The 18,223-nt window shown below is 46.9% G+C and overlaps 1 protein-coding gene across 3 annotated transcripts in view; it reads right to left on the reverse strand.

The window, feature by feature from the left end:
- The window catches only part of SRPX2 (sushi repeat containing protein X-linked 2), a 1,035,003-nt gene extending 1,019,873 nt beyond the window's left edge, over positions 1–15,130 (reverse strand). The window contains exon 1 of one of the 3 annotated variants that reach the window (XM_069612957.1): positions 14,832–15,130. Coding sequence is in view for 2 of the 3 variants with exons in the window: in XM_069612956.1 (XP_069469057.1) it covers positions 14,627–14,706 (80 nt within the window). In the remaining variant the exon portion in view is untranslated. Of the gene's footprint in view, positions 1–14,626; positions 14,789–14,831 lie in introns of those variants that run through there. The other 2 variants (XM_069612956.1, XM_069612958.1) reach the window with 2 other exon arrangements.
- Positions 15,131–18,223: the final 3,093 nt, after the last annotated feature.

Genomic DNA, 18,223 nt, shown 5'->3' on the forward strand with positions numbered 1-18,223 from the left:
TACTCCGACCCTACAGTCCTAATGGACATTTATAATCAAACCATACTGAAGGCTTTACACTCTAAATCCCCACTCAAATTGAGGAAACCTAAACCTTGCGCTCACCTCAACTCTTGGTTCACCCCTCAACTAAGAGATTTACGTAAAGCCAAGAGAAATGCAAAGACACTTTGGAAAGGCCACCCTACAGAATCTAACAAAAACACCTTAACCATGGCCTCTACTGCATATAAAGCTGCTATATTCCTAGCAAAAAAAAGAAACATACAATAAACGCATTTCTCAGGCGGAATCCAACACCAAAGAGCTCTCCAAGATCCTCAAAGAACTTGAATCTCCGAAAGCCCCGCTAGACAATTGCATCACTGACACCACATGGTGTTCTAACATTCAAAAAGTGCTTCTTGCAAAAATTGCAACATTACAAACAAAAATCAGCACTAAAACATGTAGCCTATCGACTGCCCATAATGCCAACTTCTTCACTAACTTTTTTTAAAAATGTTTTATTTATTGTGCACTAGCCAATTTGACTTTTGACACATTTCAGCGAATAATAAAACAATATACAGTCCAATTTTTTTTTACATATTCTGAATACAGTAGCAACAAGCATCCTAAGTAAAAAACAAGAAAACAAGAATCTCTTCTTCTTCACTAACAATCTCCCTGTTCATGCATATACAATCAAACCAGTCAATGTCTCCCCATTATCCACCTGGGAAGTGGAAAATATAATTAGAAAGATTAAACCGTCTAACTGCCAAGGTGATGCATGCCCGGTACCGATCATTAAAGAGGCCGCCCGTGAACTAGCTCCTTTCATTACAACATTTATCAATGCCTCTTTCAAATCAGGATCGGTATCTGACAACCTTAAGGACACATGGGTCCTCCCTCCTATCAAAAAACCTACCCTCGACCCCAATAACCCGGCCAACTACAGACCTATTACCACTGTACCCTTTTTCTGGCAAATTTTGGACCGTGCAGCATATCTCCAAATACAAGCCTACCTAGAATCTAACAATCTCTTAGGTATCTGCCAATCGGACTTCCGTCCTAGACACAGAACAGAAACTGCCCTTATTGACTTAAAAACACAAATCGAGGACCTAAAGGATAAGTTCAAATTGGCCCTCTTGCTTGATCTATCAGCAGCTTTTGACTTGGTGGACCATCAAATCCTTTGCCATCACCTCAAAACTGCTGCCCATTTCTCAAATGAAGCCACTTCCTGGATTAAATCCTTCCTGGCCAACAGAACCATGAGGGTCTTTTCACCCACTGCCTCAGCTAAACCACTACCAGTACTGTGTGGGGTTCTGCAAGGGTCTTGCGTCTCCCCCACCCTCTACAACGTATTCACTAAACCACTCTTTGATATCCTTGACTATCTGGGTGTCACTTACACTAATTATGCGGATGACACTCAGATACTCATCCCTATCACTGGTGACCATGTAGCTGACTCAAACGCTCTCAACAAGATCTACACGATCATCCAGGCTTGGATGGCTCACCATGGGCTTTGTTTGAACGATGATAAAACAGAGCTACTTATCCTAGGCTCACGTGTCAGACTGAACAAATTAGACCCAGCCTTTAAGGCATTCAGTATTGATGGGAACACTACCAATGTGTCCAATGATACTAAAACTCTTGGTATCTATCTGGATTCCACATTATCTCTTAACAGACAAACCAATGTTGTGGCCTCAGTTGCAGCCTATACATGCAAACTTATTACAGCATGCAGACCTTTTCTCACTGCCACCAACTGTATCACCCTCTCCAGAGCCCTCATAATGTCTAAAATAGACTATTGCAGTGCTCTGTACCTTGGTACTAGCCTTAGGAACATCAATAAACTCCAGATAACTCAAAATAACGCCATTAGGGCTGCCCTCAACATCCCTAGGAAATCACACATATCTGACACCAGACAGAACATCCATTGGCTCCCTGTTGACCAAAGAATAGCTTTGAAAACACTCGCCCTGACTCATAAATGCCAAGCGAACTGTTCCTCTGAATACCTATCAAATCACTTCTCGGTTCACACATCTACACGTCCTTTGAGATCCACCCAAGTCCACTCTTTGCGCATACCCAGATTCAAGCTGCAAAAAACAGGGGTGTCAAGTTTCCCAGTCTTAGCAGCCAAGCTATGGAACACCCTCCCAACTACACTGAGAATCGAGCCATCCTTCCACTCCTTCAAACATAAGGTCAAGAAATAGCTCTTTGAGCAGGACCTAGCTGCTGCTCACTCATAAATGCTTTTGGTACGTCATACATCTTGCATGCGACCCCGGTAAACTATGCAACTGTATAAATGTGTAAACTGCTTCTTATACCTTGTAATTTATCTTCCACCAAGATATGCCCTCTATGTGTATTTTAAGTAATTCATGTAAACTGCATCTTATTTTATGTAACTTATATTCTGCCAAGAAATCCTAATTTTTGGTGTATTCTCTGCAACTGATGTAACCTTGTAACCCTTGATGCGCCCAGATGCCTACGGGCCAGGCTGCACAATACAAATAAAACAAATACAAATACAAGTGCCCTGACTGAGCCCTAGACTCCCCCGAAGCACCGAGAGCCAGAGAAGGGGACCCCATAATTGGCAGAGACATTCATAGCACCTGAGTCAACAAACTCAGTAGAGGACCACCCTCTATGAAGGAGTCCATGCATGGACATAGTAAACAAAGGCAGGACGCACAGGGAAACCTCAAGGCAACTCTCTAAGGTGGCAGAACTCGAAGATGTCAAAAAACAAGGGAAAAGAGGGGCAGATCATAACCAAAGGCAACAAAAAACTCCAGGACGGTATTGAATTGAATTGATTGTTTATTTGTATAGCGCCTATACACAATGTGTTTCAAAGAGCTTCAAGGAGGGAGGGAACATGGGAGAATACAATTAAATTCTTACAAGTCCTTGAAACAATTCTGAATGTGAAATAACTATCATAATAAGCCTGGTGACATTTCCGATAGTGCAAATGCAAGGAACAATTAGGGAGGAGAGGGGAAGGGAAAAAAGAGACAAAACTAGCAGTAACATTACTATGCCAGATGACAATTGATGTAGTGCATGAGTATAACAAGAGGAGGGGGGGAGGGAGGGAGGGTGGGTATGGAGTGAGGGGGAAGGTGAGGAACAAAACAAACGACTATCATACTAGGTCAGACGGCAATTCAGAATAGTGCTGAGGGGAGTGGGAGGAGAAGAGAAGGAGGGAAGGGGGGAGACAGACAAGCTGCTATCAAAGGTCATGGGGCAAATGATAAGAGTAAGTGCTAATGGACATAAAAAGGGAGGGGGGAGGAGGAGAGGGCAGGTGGCTGCGAAAGACAGCCTGCTACGATTACTATGCCTGGCAGCAATTGAGGTAGTCAGGGTGATTGGTTGTGGAGGTGCACTCAGTTTCCTTAGAGTAATTATGATAAAACAGATTTCTATGTACTTAATCAGTGACTCTTAGGTGCTCCTTGTTAGATCTGTGCTACCAGATCTGAAACTGATAAAGAACAAGGTCCCACGAAAAACAACGGGGGGCAAACAAGGGCACACTTCTTCCAATATAATTGGTAAAAATCAGTATGTTTCAGCCATAGGTTTAGTTTCTTTATATATATAAAAAGATATATAATGTTCAAACTTTCAATAATAAGTACGTTGTGAACAAATTGTCTCAATTTAGGTACAGCATACAATCAATGTTCATACACAATAATTGTTCTTCATTACAGTGTTTCTCATCTCAGAATTTGGATTTGACAATTTATAAGTCATGTAGAGGCTTACATAACATCAACATTATTGTTTCAAAACATAAATCACAAAAATTCTAAACTTCGTTTTCCAAATAATTCATAGATCCATATATCTTGATAGGAACTAAATGTGGATGCTTCGGTTGTGTTGGTCATTCTCAAATGGGCATCCTGGGAATCACTGGTCAGGCTCGGGCGTGGCTGACCTCTTTCCTCTCTAATCGACCCTCCCAGGACCAATTGGGGTCTTTCCTTTCTGACATCTTTTTCTCTACCTGTGGTGTCCCCCAGGGTTCTAACCTCTCCCCCTGGCTTTTCAACCAGTATCTGGCATTTCTCGCCCACCGGATCGCCGCTCTCTGCCCCTACTTTCAGTGCTATGCGGATGATACCCAGCTCATTTTCAGGCTACCCTCGGTCTCCTCTTCTCCTTCCCTCATCTCTGACTGTCTTTCTGCTATCCAGGACTGGTGTGCCGCCAATGACCTCTACCTTAATGCCAGTAAAACTGAGATCCTACTCATCGGCACACCCACTCCCTCCTTCCCTGCAGCTCTCTGGCGGCCTCTCTTGGCCCTCTTCCTGCTCCTACCTGCAAGGCAAAAAACCTTGGGGTCATCTTCGATTCCACACTCTCCTTCTCTCCTCACATATCTGACGTCTCTAAGAAGTCACACTACCAGCTACACCTCCTCGCAGGTATCCTTCCCTTCCTCTCCTTCCCCCAGAAGCTCACTGTCTCTAGAGCCCTGGTTCTCTCGAAGCTGGACTACTGTAACAGCCTCCATCTAAATCTTCCTGCCTCTACTCTCCGCCCTTTGCAACTCATCCAGAACAGAACTGCGAGACTTGTCCTTGGCCTCAAGACCATGGACCGTATCTCTCCAGGACTGAAATCACTACACTGGCTCCCAGTGGCTGCGAGGATCAAGTTCAAAACCCTCTGCACTGTCCACAAGGCCTTCTGGGGCCTTGGGCCAAAATACCTTCAACTCCCTCTTCCTAAATATCTTCCTTCTCGAGCTCTTCGCTCATCCGCCTCCAACTCCCTCATGGTCAGCCGCTTTTCCAAACAACGAGTTGGTGGCAGATCTCTCTCCGCTGCAGGGGCCTCCCTCTGGAACAGCCTTCCTGCCCCCCTGAAACTTGAGGAGAACCATCTCCGGTTCCGGAAGCACCTCAAAACCTTCCTCTTTGCCTCCGCTTTCTCTCCCCCTCTCCCCTGCTAAAGTTACTAAACTGCACCGAATCTGCAACTGGGCCACTCACCTTCTCGGTCCTTGGCCCAGCCACTCTCCCCTGCACTGCCTCCCTGGCACCCCTGCACTACGGGACTGTGTCTGTTTCCCTACAGCCCCTCCTTCCCAGCACTTACTTGCACTGCCACTAGCTGGCCCTTGTTACTTTCCTGTATGCTATTACCCTGTACTGCACTTTCCCCTCTCCCTTTCCCCTTGCACTTCTCCCTTTCCCCTCCTCCCTTGCAGTTGCGCGATCTGAATGACACCTGGCCTAGTAGGATCGTTGTATGTCTACCCTTGTTTTTTCCCCCCCGTCTTGTCGCGCCTTGAAACACTTGTGTATAGGCGCGTTATAAATACCATATCATATCATATCATCCCCTATCCTTCACTACGATTTTCGGGCCAATCACAGGAGTTGCAGTCGCTGTCAAATCCTCAAGATTACAATTAAAATATCCAAAACCTGACCTGTAAAAACAGTTAGATTTATAATTGAAATATAAACTCAGCACAACCTGTCCCTGAAGTGATAATTTAGATAGGTATTTAACTTCTTTATGTAGCGCTTCATGCATGGTTTGTCCAACTTCTAGGAACTGTGATTATTATACCTCAGTCCACAGTCAGTGTACCGACCTCTGTAGTATGTTAGCCGGTTCTTGCCGGTAGCTATCTTTAGCTCAGTCAGTTGAGCCCTTGCTGCAATCTGTGTGTGAAATGCAGGTTGCAGGTTCGAAAGGGCAACTCAGCCTTTCATCCTTTTGAGGTCAAAAAATGATTACCAATTTCGGTTGGGGGATAATTGTATGTAAATATGTTCCATGTACAGCACTTTAGCAAAAGCGCTATGTAAATAACCAATCATTAACTCTGTCCGACCAAAATTTGACCATGAGATTAGATATAGAATTAAGCATGGAGTCCTTTCCTCTCTGCACTGTTATATCATAAAACTGGCGTACCATTAGGTAGTACTAGGTCGAGGACATCAAAAGAAAATTCTGCCATCGAACCTCAAACCACACAATACAGTTAATGTTTGCTTTACTGTGTAATTGGCTAGGTTTTTGTGTCTTAAAAAATAAAATATATACAGAAGAGATCAAATGGCCAGACCTTTGAGAAATGATGAAAGGCGTATTGTGTGAGTTATCGCTCTGTATTATGTTAACACCCCCTTCTGCAACATGATTTAGGAAATTAACTACCTGTAGAGTGGCTGGGAATTGGTATAGAATCGGTATAGAAATGATTTGGTTTTCTAAGGCTTAATTCCTTCTAATTATGGTTTACTAAATTCCTACTGTTACTGAAAAGCATTTCCTATTTGAGTTAGCGTGTGCATTTTGACTAGCTGCCATTAATGTTAATTAGTTCTAACTTTAAGGATCTTGCACTGCTGAGGAGATTAACTGTTCCTGTTCCAAGTGGGTGGTTCTACCACTACTGTATAAGTGAGGGACATGCTGGGCATGTTCTTTGTGACAGAAATGTGGACTAATGAGTCATATCATGTTCCAGTTATATCTGAGAGTAGTTTGCACTGCTGTGGTGAGGCTCTTAATTTACCTCTTTAGTGTGGGGGTGCTTGCACTGCGCTATCACATGCAATTCTTTCTCCATGCAAGTTGAACTTCTGTGGTAACCCACAATTTACCTGATCCTAGTGTGGGAAGCGTGTATTGTTGAGACTCACAACGCTTCTGTTCTATGTGAGGAAAGCATGATCATTGAGATCTATGGCGTACCTTTTCTGTATTAGGAGTGGAGAGTGCACTACTGAAGGCTATGCTACACCTGTTTTATATGAGAGGAGCGTCTACTGCTGAGACGCATTCCTGATCTGTTCTCTGTATGGGAATTTTGTACCCTTGCTTTACACCGTGCACTGATTTCCACCTGTTTTACATGATTAAAGCTTGGATTGGGGTTGTCCTGATTCGCCTTTTCTATTTGTGTGGGGGAAGCTGCACAGTTTGTACTGACCTACTCTGTGTGAGCAAAACGTTAAAAAGCTTATACTGCTGCTGTACCCTTGCTTTATATGCAAGGGAAACTGACAGTGTTAGTGCTCATCTGTTTTTATATTTGAGAGAGGGTGTTTGTTCCACTACACCATGTACTTTATCTGTTAATTGCGAGAGAACCCTGTTTTCTGTCACAGTGCAGAAAGCTGCTGAATGGTAATGATTTCCATACAGTTTTAACTCTTTGCACACGTCGGCTGGATGTCACATACTTTTTACTCTCTTGCAAAGAATAAAACTCACGTTTACTCTCTTGAAATCACATTTACTCTCAAAGTCTAAAAATAGGAAGCAAAATACTACCACCTCAAAATATATCTGGAGCACTGGCAACAACCCTGTCCTAATTTCTGGTACCATTTAATGCAGAGCCAACTTAGTAGCAGCCACGTTCCACACTCTCACAGTTGCTAATACCATGAATGGGCTGCAGCCTGATACACATCTCAACCAAAATTGTTCACTAAGAATTTCCTGCATATCTTCCACATGTTTTGGGAAATACCGTACATGTATGCCCCACATGGCCTGTATACAGTGTAATCACATGCCTGTTAGTCTCTATATGATTTCCACCCTTACACAGCCTGCACGTTTGCTTTTCCTTAGATATTCCTATTCACGTCCCCCCCCTTATGGCCAACACACTCAATTTATTGAATCAAATCAACATGGATGATCTTCACATAGGGGAAATGCATTTTAACAAAAACACATTGGGGCTCACTATAAGTTTGCCGGTCTGGTAACTACGGTACTGGTAAGCATGCCAGTACAGTAGATCCCGGCCGGCAAACTATGAGTTCTTCGTGTGGGTGCAATTGCAGCCACAAGGGCTGACCTGGCGGCCGTACCGGCACCCACGAGCAGAGCATGTCGGATGCAGCGGCACCATTGATAACGGTGCCGGTGCATCCGGTTTCCCCATTCCCATTGAGCCCTATGGGACAGAATATTTTCTGGTGCCCAGGAATGGGCAATTACCGGGTCCGCCAAGGCCATAATGACCCAGTAATTGCCTATTCCTGGTCGCCGGATAACAAAAATACCAGCGGCAGCCGTGCCTGTATTACCGCCAGCCTCGTAATGAGGCCCAATATTGTGACGGAATCACGTGAGCGCGACGGCACTGTTAGCCGTCGTGCATGTGCATGATAAAGTGGGAAGATGGAGTGTGTCAGAGCGCGCTGGGAACTCGTACGATGCAGACCTGTGTCCTGCGTATGCTTTCAGGTACGAGAGGCCAAGGGCAGAACACGGGGGTCCCGGGGGCATATTAAGAAGCATCACACTGGCGATGAGGACGCCATTGGGTAGGGAGTTCATAATCCGATGCCATAATCAGCGTTCGCATTATTGTCCCGACACCTACCACGAGCGTTACCCACGTGGGAAAGTTCCAACCGCCATTTCGTGCTGTTGATGGTTGCGACCCCACACGTGGGGTGCTTGTGCGCCATCCTTTTCAATTTTTCAATACATGAACAAAGAGGCCACAAGAGCCACCAGGAAGGGTCTGGAGTCCCAAATATATATAAAAAAGAGGACTTTGTGGGAAAAGACTTTTTGCCACATGTACATGACACATGTCTATAAAATTCACACATCTGGCATCTCTAGTACAGAGACATTTTTCTTTCTCTCCTCCTTGTCCCTGGTGCCAAGGAAGAGGGGCATCCTGTGTCGTGTCTGCCTGAAGTTACCACATCACGACACAGAGTGACTTCGGCGTGGGTGTGTGAGGCACATCTCAGTGGTCCACCACCTCAGCAGACTTGCGGCCTTCACACAAGTGATAGGTGCCTTTGTGGTCCGTAGTCATGAGTGACCCTGCAGCCGACGTTCAAGGGGGGGTGCACCCCCACAGGCCAGGAGGGTGCCCAGGCAACAAAGCACACTGGCCCCCATGCCAGAATTTGACATGTCCGGACCCGGCGTCGAAGTTAGGCCCAAAATGGCTGCTGTGGAACAAGAAACTGGAAATGTATTTCAAAGCCGCAGGGGAGATGGATGATGAGGCAAAGGTGGCAACGCTGCTATACGGTGCAGGATTGGAGGTACACCGCATCTTCGAGTCTCTCACTCCCACCGCCAACTCATATCAAGCTGTGAAGGATGCACTCAAGGAGCACTTCCTACCACTTGCAAACTGAAGAAGAGTCGCTAGACCAGTTCTGTGGAAGGCTATGTCACCTGGCCACCACGTGCTATTGGGAAAATGAAGAAGGAATGGTCCGCAACCAGCTATTACAAGGCTGTAGCTCTGGGAAACTACGTCGACAAGTACTCAAGGAACCGGGACTCACGCTAGCTCAAATCCTTGACATGGGGAGATCATATGAGGTTGCCGACAGCCGGGCCTCTAAAATGGACGGCGCAGTCAAGACGGTGAAAGGCGAGGAGGTATGTGCGATAGCACGAACAGCAAATTCCAGCCCGTCACGACCACATGCGCCCCAGAAGAAAACGCACACACCTCAGCCGTGTCTGAAGTGCGGTTACGACCGCTCACATGCTAGTGACTGTCCAGCAAAAGGGAGAGTAAGTGGGCACTGTCGGACAGCAGGGCACTTTGCTAGAATGTGCCGAGTCGCTGCCCGACCGCTATTCCCAGGGGACCAAGTACAGCATCAATAAAGCACCACGCAGGCTGAGAAATGTAGCCATGGTGGAACAGGAGTTCCAAGATCTGGAAATTGCAGAAGAAGAGGAGGACGACGAAGAGGTGTTCTTCATATCAAATATTGACTCAAAAACAAAGAAAAGGAGGCAACCCACTTGCACAGTGAAAATTTGCGAAAATTCAACTCCAGTGCTAATTGACACAGGCGCATCTGTAGGCGTGCTGGCGACATGCCATTATGATACAATCGATGGACCACCAGCATTGGGAGGAACTAAGGCCAAAATGTACTCATTTGGTGGAGCCCAACCACTCCCTCTCTGAGGAGTGTTTGTAGCTAAAGTCACCCACGCCAACAATACCATCAGAGCGAGATTCTTCATCACTGACGTCAGCCCCCACTCACTCCTGAGTTGCGCTGCATCGGAGGCGCTAGACATTGTGCACTTCGCGCTCTCCGTCTTTGAAGCAGACATTAGAGACATCATTGAAAAGTTTGCTGATATTTTTCAAGGGGTTGGCAAGTTAAAAGGGGAGCCGATCAAGTTGCATATCGATGAAACAGTGAGACCAACGGCGTTAAAACATAGGTGCATACCCTTTCACCTCCAGCTACAACACCTAGTAGAGTCTGATATCATCGAGAAGGTAGATGGCCCGACCCCGTGGGTGTCCTCCATCGTAGTCGCAGCTAAACCCAAACAACCAGGTTCAGTGCGCATCTGCGTGGACATGAATTTACCTAACCTCACCATAAAAAGGGAACGACACCTCACGCCAGCGCTGGATGATGTAGTGGGGGAGCTACAAGGAGCCAAGCTGGATTTACGCTCTGGATATCACCAACTTGAACTACACCCAGACTCACGCTATATAACTACGTTTACAACGCACAACGGACTATATCAATACAAATGCCTAAGCTTTGCGGTCTCCTCAACAGCGTAGGTGTTCCAAAATGTGATCAGTAGGGCCCTTGTCTGCTTAGAAGGTGTAATCAATCTGAGTGATGATATATTGGTATACACAGCATCTGAGACAGAACACATGGCTCGGCTGGAAAAAGCACTAGAGAGGATCAGAGACCTAGGATTGACACTACACCGAGGAAAATGTGAATTTCTCAAAGACAACATAGAATTTTTTGGTTTTGTTTTTCACTCTAAGGGCATCTCCCCAGACCCACAGAAGGTGAAGGATATTCAAGATGCAAAACCGCCAGATAATGCCTCGGAGGTGAGAAGCTTCCTCGGCATGGTAACGTACTGTGGGCGATTCATTCAGAACCTTGCTTCTATCTCGGAACCTCTCCGGGCCCTAATGAAGAAAGACACTGCATGGGTTTGGTCCGACATGGAACAAGTGGCCTTCGACACCATAAAGGCTGCCTTCACGGGTGAAGAAACCATGGCGTTCTTTGACCCCGGAAAGGAATCTGAACTAGTCATGGATGCCAGCCCACCTGACCTCCACGGACAAATGAGACCCATTGCATATGCCAGCAAGGCTCTGACAGCAACTGAACAAAAGATACTCCAAAATTGATAGAGAGGCGCTGGCTATACTTTGGGGCTGTAGACACTTTCCCATCTATGTTCTGGGAAAACCTGTGTCCGTTATCACTGACCACAAGCCGCTCACCCCAATCCTGACAGGCTCGTCCTCCAAACCACCACCGAGAATTGAGAGATGGATCCTAGCTCTCATAGAATATGGAGTGAATCTGCAGTACAGACCGGGCACTCACAACCAGGCAGACTATCTGTCACGGCATCCTAGGGGTTTCCGCGGTCTGAGACGAAATCGATAGGGGAATGTGAAGACTACGTTCGCCTAGTAGTGGACGCAGCCATTCCAGTAGCCCTGACACTTGAAGAGGTTGCTAATGCCCCACGAGCGGACAAATGCTTGCAACTTATTCGGAATGCCATAGACAGCAGCAACTGGAGGTCAACTCTAGCAGACATGTCCCGCAGAGACAAGGACACTCAACGAGAGATTCAACTACTGTGGCGAGTCCGACATGAACTGTCGAAAGTCGGCTGAAGGCATGATACTGCGAGGAAGACAAACCGTGATACCGGGAAAGCTGATCGGGAGAGTAACAGAGTTGGCCCACTGCGGCCACCAGGGCACCGCAACGACCAAGGCAAGGCTGCGATCCAAAGTGTGCTTCCTGGAGCCTGGGGAGAGGGTTGATGACTATGTGAGCAAATGCATTTGGTGCCAGGCAGCCGCTCCTGTCAATAAGGAGCCCTGCATTGAGTCCATGGAGAGAAGCAACAACCCATGGGACACAATACATGTAGATTTTGGGTCGACAGGGAGAGGGACATACTTTTTGGTGCTAATAGACCAATGGTAACGATATCCAGAGGTGGACTAATAGACTCCACGTCATGCGAACAAACCTTACAGGCAATGGAGAAGATATTCGCGACACATGGACTTCCTCGAGTCATACTCTAGGACAACGGGCCACCATTTCAGGGCAGCCAGTTTGCAGACTTCATGAGTGACTAAAGCATCACATACCGGTAGGTGACACCGGGTTGGCCGAGAGCAAATGGGGAAGCGGAGCGCTTCATGCGCACGCTTAACTAAATATTCCGGATCTCCCAGGGCCAAGGAGGTGAACTTAAAAGGAATCTATACCAGTTTATTTATTTATTTATTTATATTTATATAGCGGGCAAACAGCCCAAGGGCATTGAGGCGCTGTTACTTGCAAGAGCTTAGTTACAGAGGTACAGGCTTGGTAGCAGCCATTGGCAATTTATAAAAACACTACAAACATAATTCTATCATTACAGCTTATGCAGTTGGTCTTTACAGCATATGCAATTGGTCTTTAGAACTTATGCAGTGGGTCATATGTTTAGTATTCATGCTGATACTAGGGACCTTAAGTGAAGAGGATGGTTTTCATAGCTTTACGGAAAGCGATGAGGGAGGCCTCGCCTTGGATTGTGGGAGGTAGGGCATTCCAGTGTGCGGGTGCGAGATATGGGAAGCTGGATCCGCCCTCTCTGGCTTTTTTTACTAGTGGCACACAGAGCATGTTGGTATAGGGTGATCTGGTTGGTCTTGTAGAGGAGTTCCTCCAGGAGTATCGTGCGACTCCAGACCAGTCCACAGGCGTGTCTCTGGCAGAAGCGTTATTCAACAGATGCCTGAGAGGGCTGATTCCCGAGACAGACGTACGACCATCGGGTGACATCGATGACCAGAAAACATTTGAGGACAGGAAGGTGTACAAAGAGAAAGAAAACGCCAGACTCCGGCTGAGGCCTCCCAACATCGAAGTGGGGGATACAGTCCTTGTGAGGAGCAGACACCCAGAAGGGAAACTACACCTTAACTATGAGCCTACCCCCAAGGAAGTGACCCATGTAAAAGGGTCCATGGTGACTGCTGCGGACCAGCGAGGATCAGTAACAAAGAACTCATGTTTCTTCAGGAAGCTCGCTGGAGAGGAACAACAGTCCAAGCATGCATCGGAGATGTCCCCGGCTGGAGAGACACACATAGGACAAACACTTGAAGAAGACATGGGGGATCCCGAAGTGGGACGACATATCGCAGAGAGAGAGTGACGTCATGAGAGGTATCCCCACCGGGAAGGCCGGCGATGTCCTGTAAGGTTCAAGGACTACATCATGGACCCGCGTTGAAGTAAACCTGAAGCTGACGGTATTTGCCCATGTTGGGCTCAGACATTGTTGTTGATATGCTTAGATTGCATATCTGTATGTCACGTTGACAGTAAGTTATAAATGATATATGGCTAATGTTTTGTTATGAAAAAGGAGGGATGTGACGGAGTCACGTGAGCGCGACGGTACTGTTAGCCGTCGCACATGCGCATAATCAAGTGGGAACCCGTACGATGCAGACCTGTGTCCTGCGTATGGGGGTCCCAGGGGCATATTAAGAAGCATCACACACAAAGGGATTTAATTTTGGGTACATGGCTGTGATTCCTTGCCCGGCCCCATTTTTCGACAAATGCTTTAAATTGTTTTAACAGTACAATCATACCACGCTACGATACTGGAGTCCAGGCAATCAACCGGAAGAAACTCTCGTTTGAGCCTTGAAAATCCACCAAAGCACTAGAAGTCTTATTAACAATTGCTGCTATCACTATCCATTATAAGGAACCCTCAATTGCACACTTAATCTTCATGTAAAGATTACCTTTATTGATTTTTATGAGCGAATCGTGAGGAAGTCATTCTATATACATTTTAATCATGCAAATTATTAGGATTATCACGTTTTAATGTAGTGCTTTATGACAGATGTCTTCATCTTTCCATCCCTGTATAATCATAACGTAATTTCATGGTAGTCAGTTTATAGAAATCGAAAGATAAATTAAGGGCTGCTTTGCCGGCATTCGAACCGGTGGCCCATCAGACGAGATTGTGTAGACAGCAGCAAACCAACCTGGCATTGGGTGTGCATTTGCGTACGTGACTTGCCATGTACGGGTATACTATATCATCGGGCGAGGCATTCTATCTGACACTACAGTGAGACTTCTTCTGGGCCTGGTGTTGTCATCATTAGCCATACATGTGTTTATCATCAGGACGCCGACGAGGGATCTCCATTCAAGTGCCTGCTGCATAAACCTCCCTTTCCGCCTCCCAGATCGAGTCTGGTGATGTATTGTTTCCAGGGTCGGGGCGAGCATCATACCTTTGAGTGTTGAATTCCCGTTATGCCAGAACACGTTTTCGTGCGGTTACGTGTGCGAATACTTCCACGGAGACATACATTTCGGATACAAAAAAAACAACATTTTGCAACGTTTCGCTACGAATAATTCATGTATTCTTAATGCTCAACACCCGCCCCAATATTCACCCTCCCGCCCACAAACAAACAACTGTGTTGGGGGAGCTATTTTCGCTGCCAAGTTTGAACCGGTACCTCACACTTCCCATCGCCCTCCTCCTCGCCCCGCTCCGTCTGCTCGCACTAGCACATCCGTCCAGTGTAGGCAGACGCATTGCTTAACGAAGACACTACTTGAAGAGCTAGCGGTGTTTTGCAGTGAGCTACGGCGAGTCAAAGTGGCAAGAAGGCAAAAAGTACAACATGCAGCGCTATGGGCTTGAAGCTTCGGTGCTCCTACCTTTATGTCGCGTCAGCCAGTCGCGGAAGGACACTCCCCTGGTCGTTTTTTAGACTGGGCCCGTCTAGCCCCTCTCTGCCTGTTGGGGGCCGATGGTGTTCACCGCAGCGCCTTTATGTCTGCCCAAATTCCATAAGAAACCAGACAAGCTCGTAATGCTGCGCTCATTCCCCCGGAGCGAAGTCGGGAGGGAGGGCGCAGGGAGAAACCAAACCTCTGCCGGCTTCTGTGGAGGAAGAGCCATGTAACCACAAAGCCTCTCCGCAGGAAACCACGCGTGGGATGCTACGTTTCAAACTGGGAGTTTAGTAAATCGCAAAACAAATTATAAGCAGAAGTAAGGTAGCGGGACCACTCGGTGACAGTGATGTGGTAACTCTGAGGCCTCCGCATGGGGGTGGTGGGGCATTCATGACTCAGCACTACCGGGATTTGTAAATGACAACCCTGCCAGGAGTTGTAACTGTGTTTGGGCCAAAAAAAAATTCCATAAATGTACAAATCTAGTGCTGCGCAATATGCGTCTCGATGATAGACAAAGATGCCCTACAATTGATAATCTTTTGGAAAACAAAAATATGGTCGCGACAGTTCTTACCCTCAATTGATCAACATCAAATTGGAACATCTGCCTTTCATGCAGAAAGACATTGAGGAGAACATGGCTCATGGTTGACGTTCAGCATTAGGATAGCAACAAGGCGGCAACTAGACAGTAACTTTGTGTGTGGGGGTGGGGGCTCAGCTGTCAGAGACTTTGTGTGGGCGTGCAAATTTACTTTCATGATGCCCTCTTATTGTCCCAAAGGAATGTTTTTGGGAGCTGTTGTCAAATTAGCAACCAATAGTGCAATTAAATGCCAATTGGACCAGTGACATTGCCCCAAAACATATGTTTTAAACAATTGCATTAACCGGGACTAATTACATTAAGAAGCTGTTTTCTTGTTCCCCCACATTGTACTTTTATTAAAATCCACATTTTGTTGTTTACTGCCAGCAAGGTATTGCTCTGGTGATGTGATGCTTGGTTGGATTTTTCAGTTAGCTGCATTGTACTGTAATCCTATCTAAGACTGAGTGGCACCACAGTTGCAATGCCTTTGAGGTGTCAGTGGGCAGTCAGGAGGGAGGTCCCAAGGAAATGACTAGATACTGTGGTCCCTGAATTTGCTTCATTGCATAGTGTCACCTGACATGCCATCCCTTAGCCTAATGACACATATAGCCACACAACTCCAATAGCAAAACAACAAAGGTTTCACAATGGAAAGTACACCAACCAAAGACAACTGCCTGCACAAAAATTCCCAAGCACCACACTAACCCACCACAGATACACCAACACAACCCTCCACACTCCTTAAAAAGCACCCAGACAGACACTACAGTCAACCACACACATTAATTACTGTTAGCAACCTGGAGTGGAAATCAACCACTGCTCTAGACAATAAAAAAATAGCAAAAGCTTATGCCCTACAGACAGCCTTATCTTTTCATATCTGCACACGTCAATATTGCAAACAAAGCATCATCGCCCTGCGCTGTGTTTGTCCCCTAGCCCACAGCTCACAGATTCTGAAGCACGGAGCCATGAAAAGGGAGGTTTTGTGTTATGCAAGACTCAATAACATAGTATATACCTGGACATAACAAAGGGTTTCACTCATTCTCATTTGGGGTAGTACTCTGAAAAGCCCAGGCAACTTCGGAGACCGGCAGCAAGAGGGGAGGAAATCAATCTCAGTCTGATATGCTAAAATTTCTGATGCAGTGACTGGCTTTTGAGACTATAATTCTGCCTGTGAAATTAAGTGACACGCCCGGTAAGCGGAGATCTGGCGAGAGGTACTTCTGGGGGAGTCTGCCAGGAAGAGGACGACGGTTGGGAAGGGGTTGTCTCCCAAAGGAGTCATGACCACGAAAACAAAGGCCAAAGGGGGAAGGGAACCCCTAGCCGTGAGTGACATGGTGGGCACTCTCCATTCCCTGTGGCCCCCACACGATAGTGGGGTAGGAGTGAAAGTAAGTCAAGGCGAGGCGATTGGCCGTGCTGCCCCGGACAATGCAGAGGGGTCAGCCCTAATGTCGAAACAGGACTTCTTGGGGGAAGTGCACAACTTGCAGGTTAATCTGGCCAAAACATTCCAAGAGCAATATCAACTCATGCGGGCAGACCTGAACGAGGCCCTGGGGGAGATCAAGCAGGACTTGAGACAGCTGGGGGAAAGGACAGATCTTCTGGAGAAGGGCCTCCAGGATGTGGACAAGGACACGACCGCCAACAGTGAGGCCATTGAGAGGCTGGATGTGGCCACCCGGAACTTGGAAGCTCAAAGTTAAGACTTGGAAAACGGATCCCGTAGGATCAATATTAGGGTCAAATTGTTGCCGGAAATGGTCAAGGATAAAGATCTGAAAGAGGAAATACAGGCCATCTTTGCGGGCATCCTGCGAGAAGAGCAACCAGACAAGATTGAATTAGACCGAGTACACAGGGTGGGAAGGTTATCCAAAGGCGCTGCAGCCAGACCGCGGGATGTGTTGGCTGCCTTCACCAGGTACGTGCAGAAAGAGGCTGTCCTCCGGACGGCAAGGAAGCGGGAACCCATCTTATACAAGGGTCAGCAAATAGCTCTGTATCAGGATCTGGCAAGCAGCACGTTGGTAAAGAGGAAGCAGATGGGGCCCATTCTTAAGGTGCTCAATGAAAAAGGCATTTGTTATAATTGGACCTTTCCATTTGGCCTGGTGTATGAATGGGAAGGAATCCAAAAGCGCATTACAACGACACAGGAAGGAGTGGACTTGCTGCAAATTGATCTCAAGGGTAATCCGGCAAGGAGTAACTCCCAAACAGGTGATCCCAGATCCCGATTGAGGCCGTGGGAGTGGTCCACAGTAGGGGAGAAGAGAAGAAGGGGCAAAAGGGGGGTGGGCTGACCCCAAAGGAGAAGAATGGGGAAAAGGAGATGGGGGCGCAGGATGGGGACCTAATATCACAGGCATGAAAGGGGTGGTGGGCCTCAAAAGGATACTTTGGTACAGTAAGGGGAGGAGGGGGGAGAAACCGTTTTGGATCAGGAAAGGCGTGGATGCCTGAGGTAATAGTAGGTGAGGGGTGGGAAGCCCTTAGGGGGCTGATGGGAGGGGTGGGAAACCGGGAGGGAGGGGGGAGGGGCACATCAAGAGGCTCAGGAGAATGAGGGGTCACCTAAAGGTGGGTTAATGGTGGGAGCTTTTTATTATCCATGTCATTCAAGTGGCTGACTCACAATGTTAGGGGGCTCAACTCTCCTCTCAAGAGGAAGAAATTGGAATTGTTCACCAGGAAGGAAGCGCCTGATGTCCTGGGGTTGCAGGAAACGCATCTACTATGTAAGGATCAA

Source organism: Ambystoma mexicanum, chromosome 5p (genome assembly GCF_040938575.1).
Source record: "Ambystoma mexicanum isolate Mex_15411 chromosome 5p, UKY_AmexF1_1, whole genome shotgun sequence".
Lineage (NCBI taxonomy): Eukaryota > Metazoa > Chordata > Amphibia > Caudata > Ambystomatidae > Ambystoma > Ambystoma mexicanum.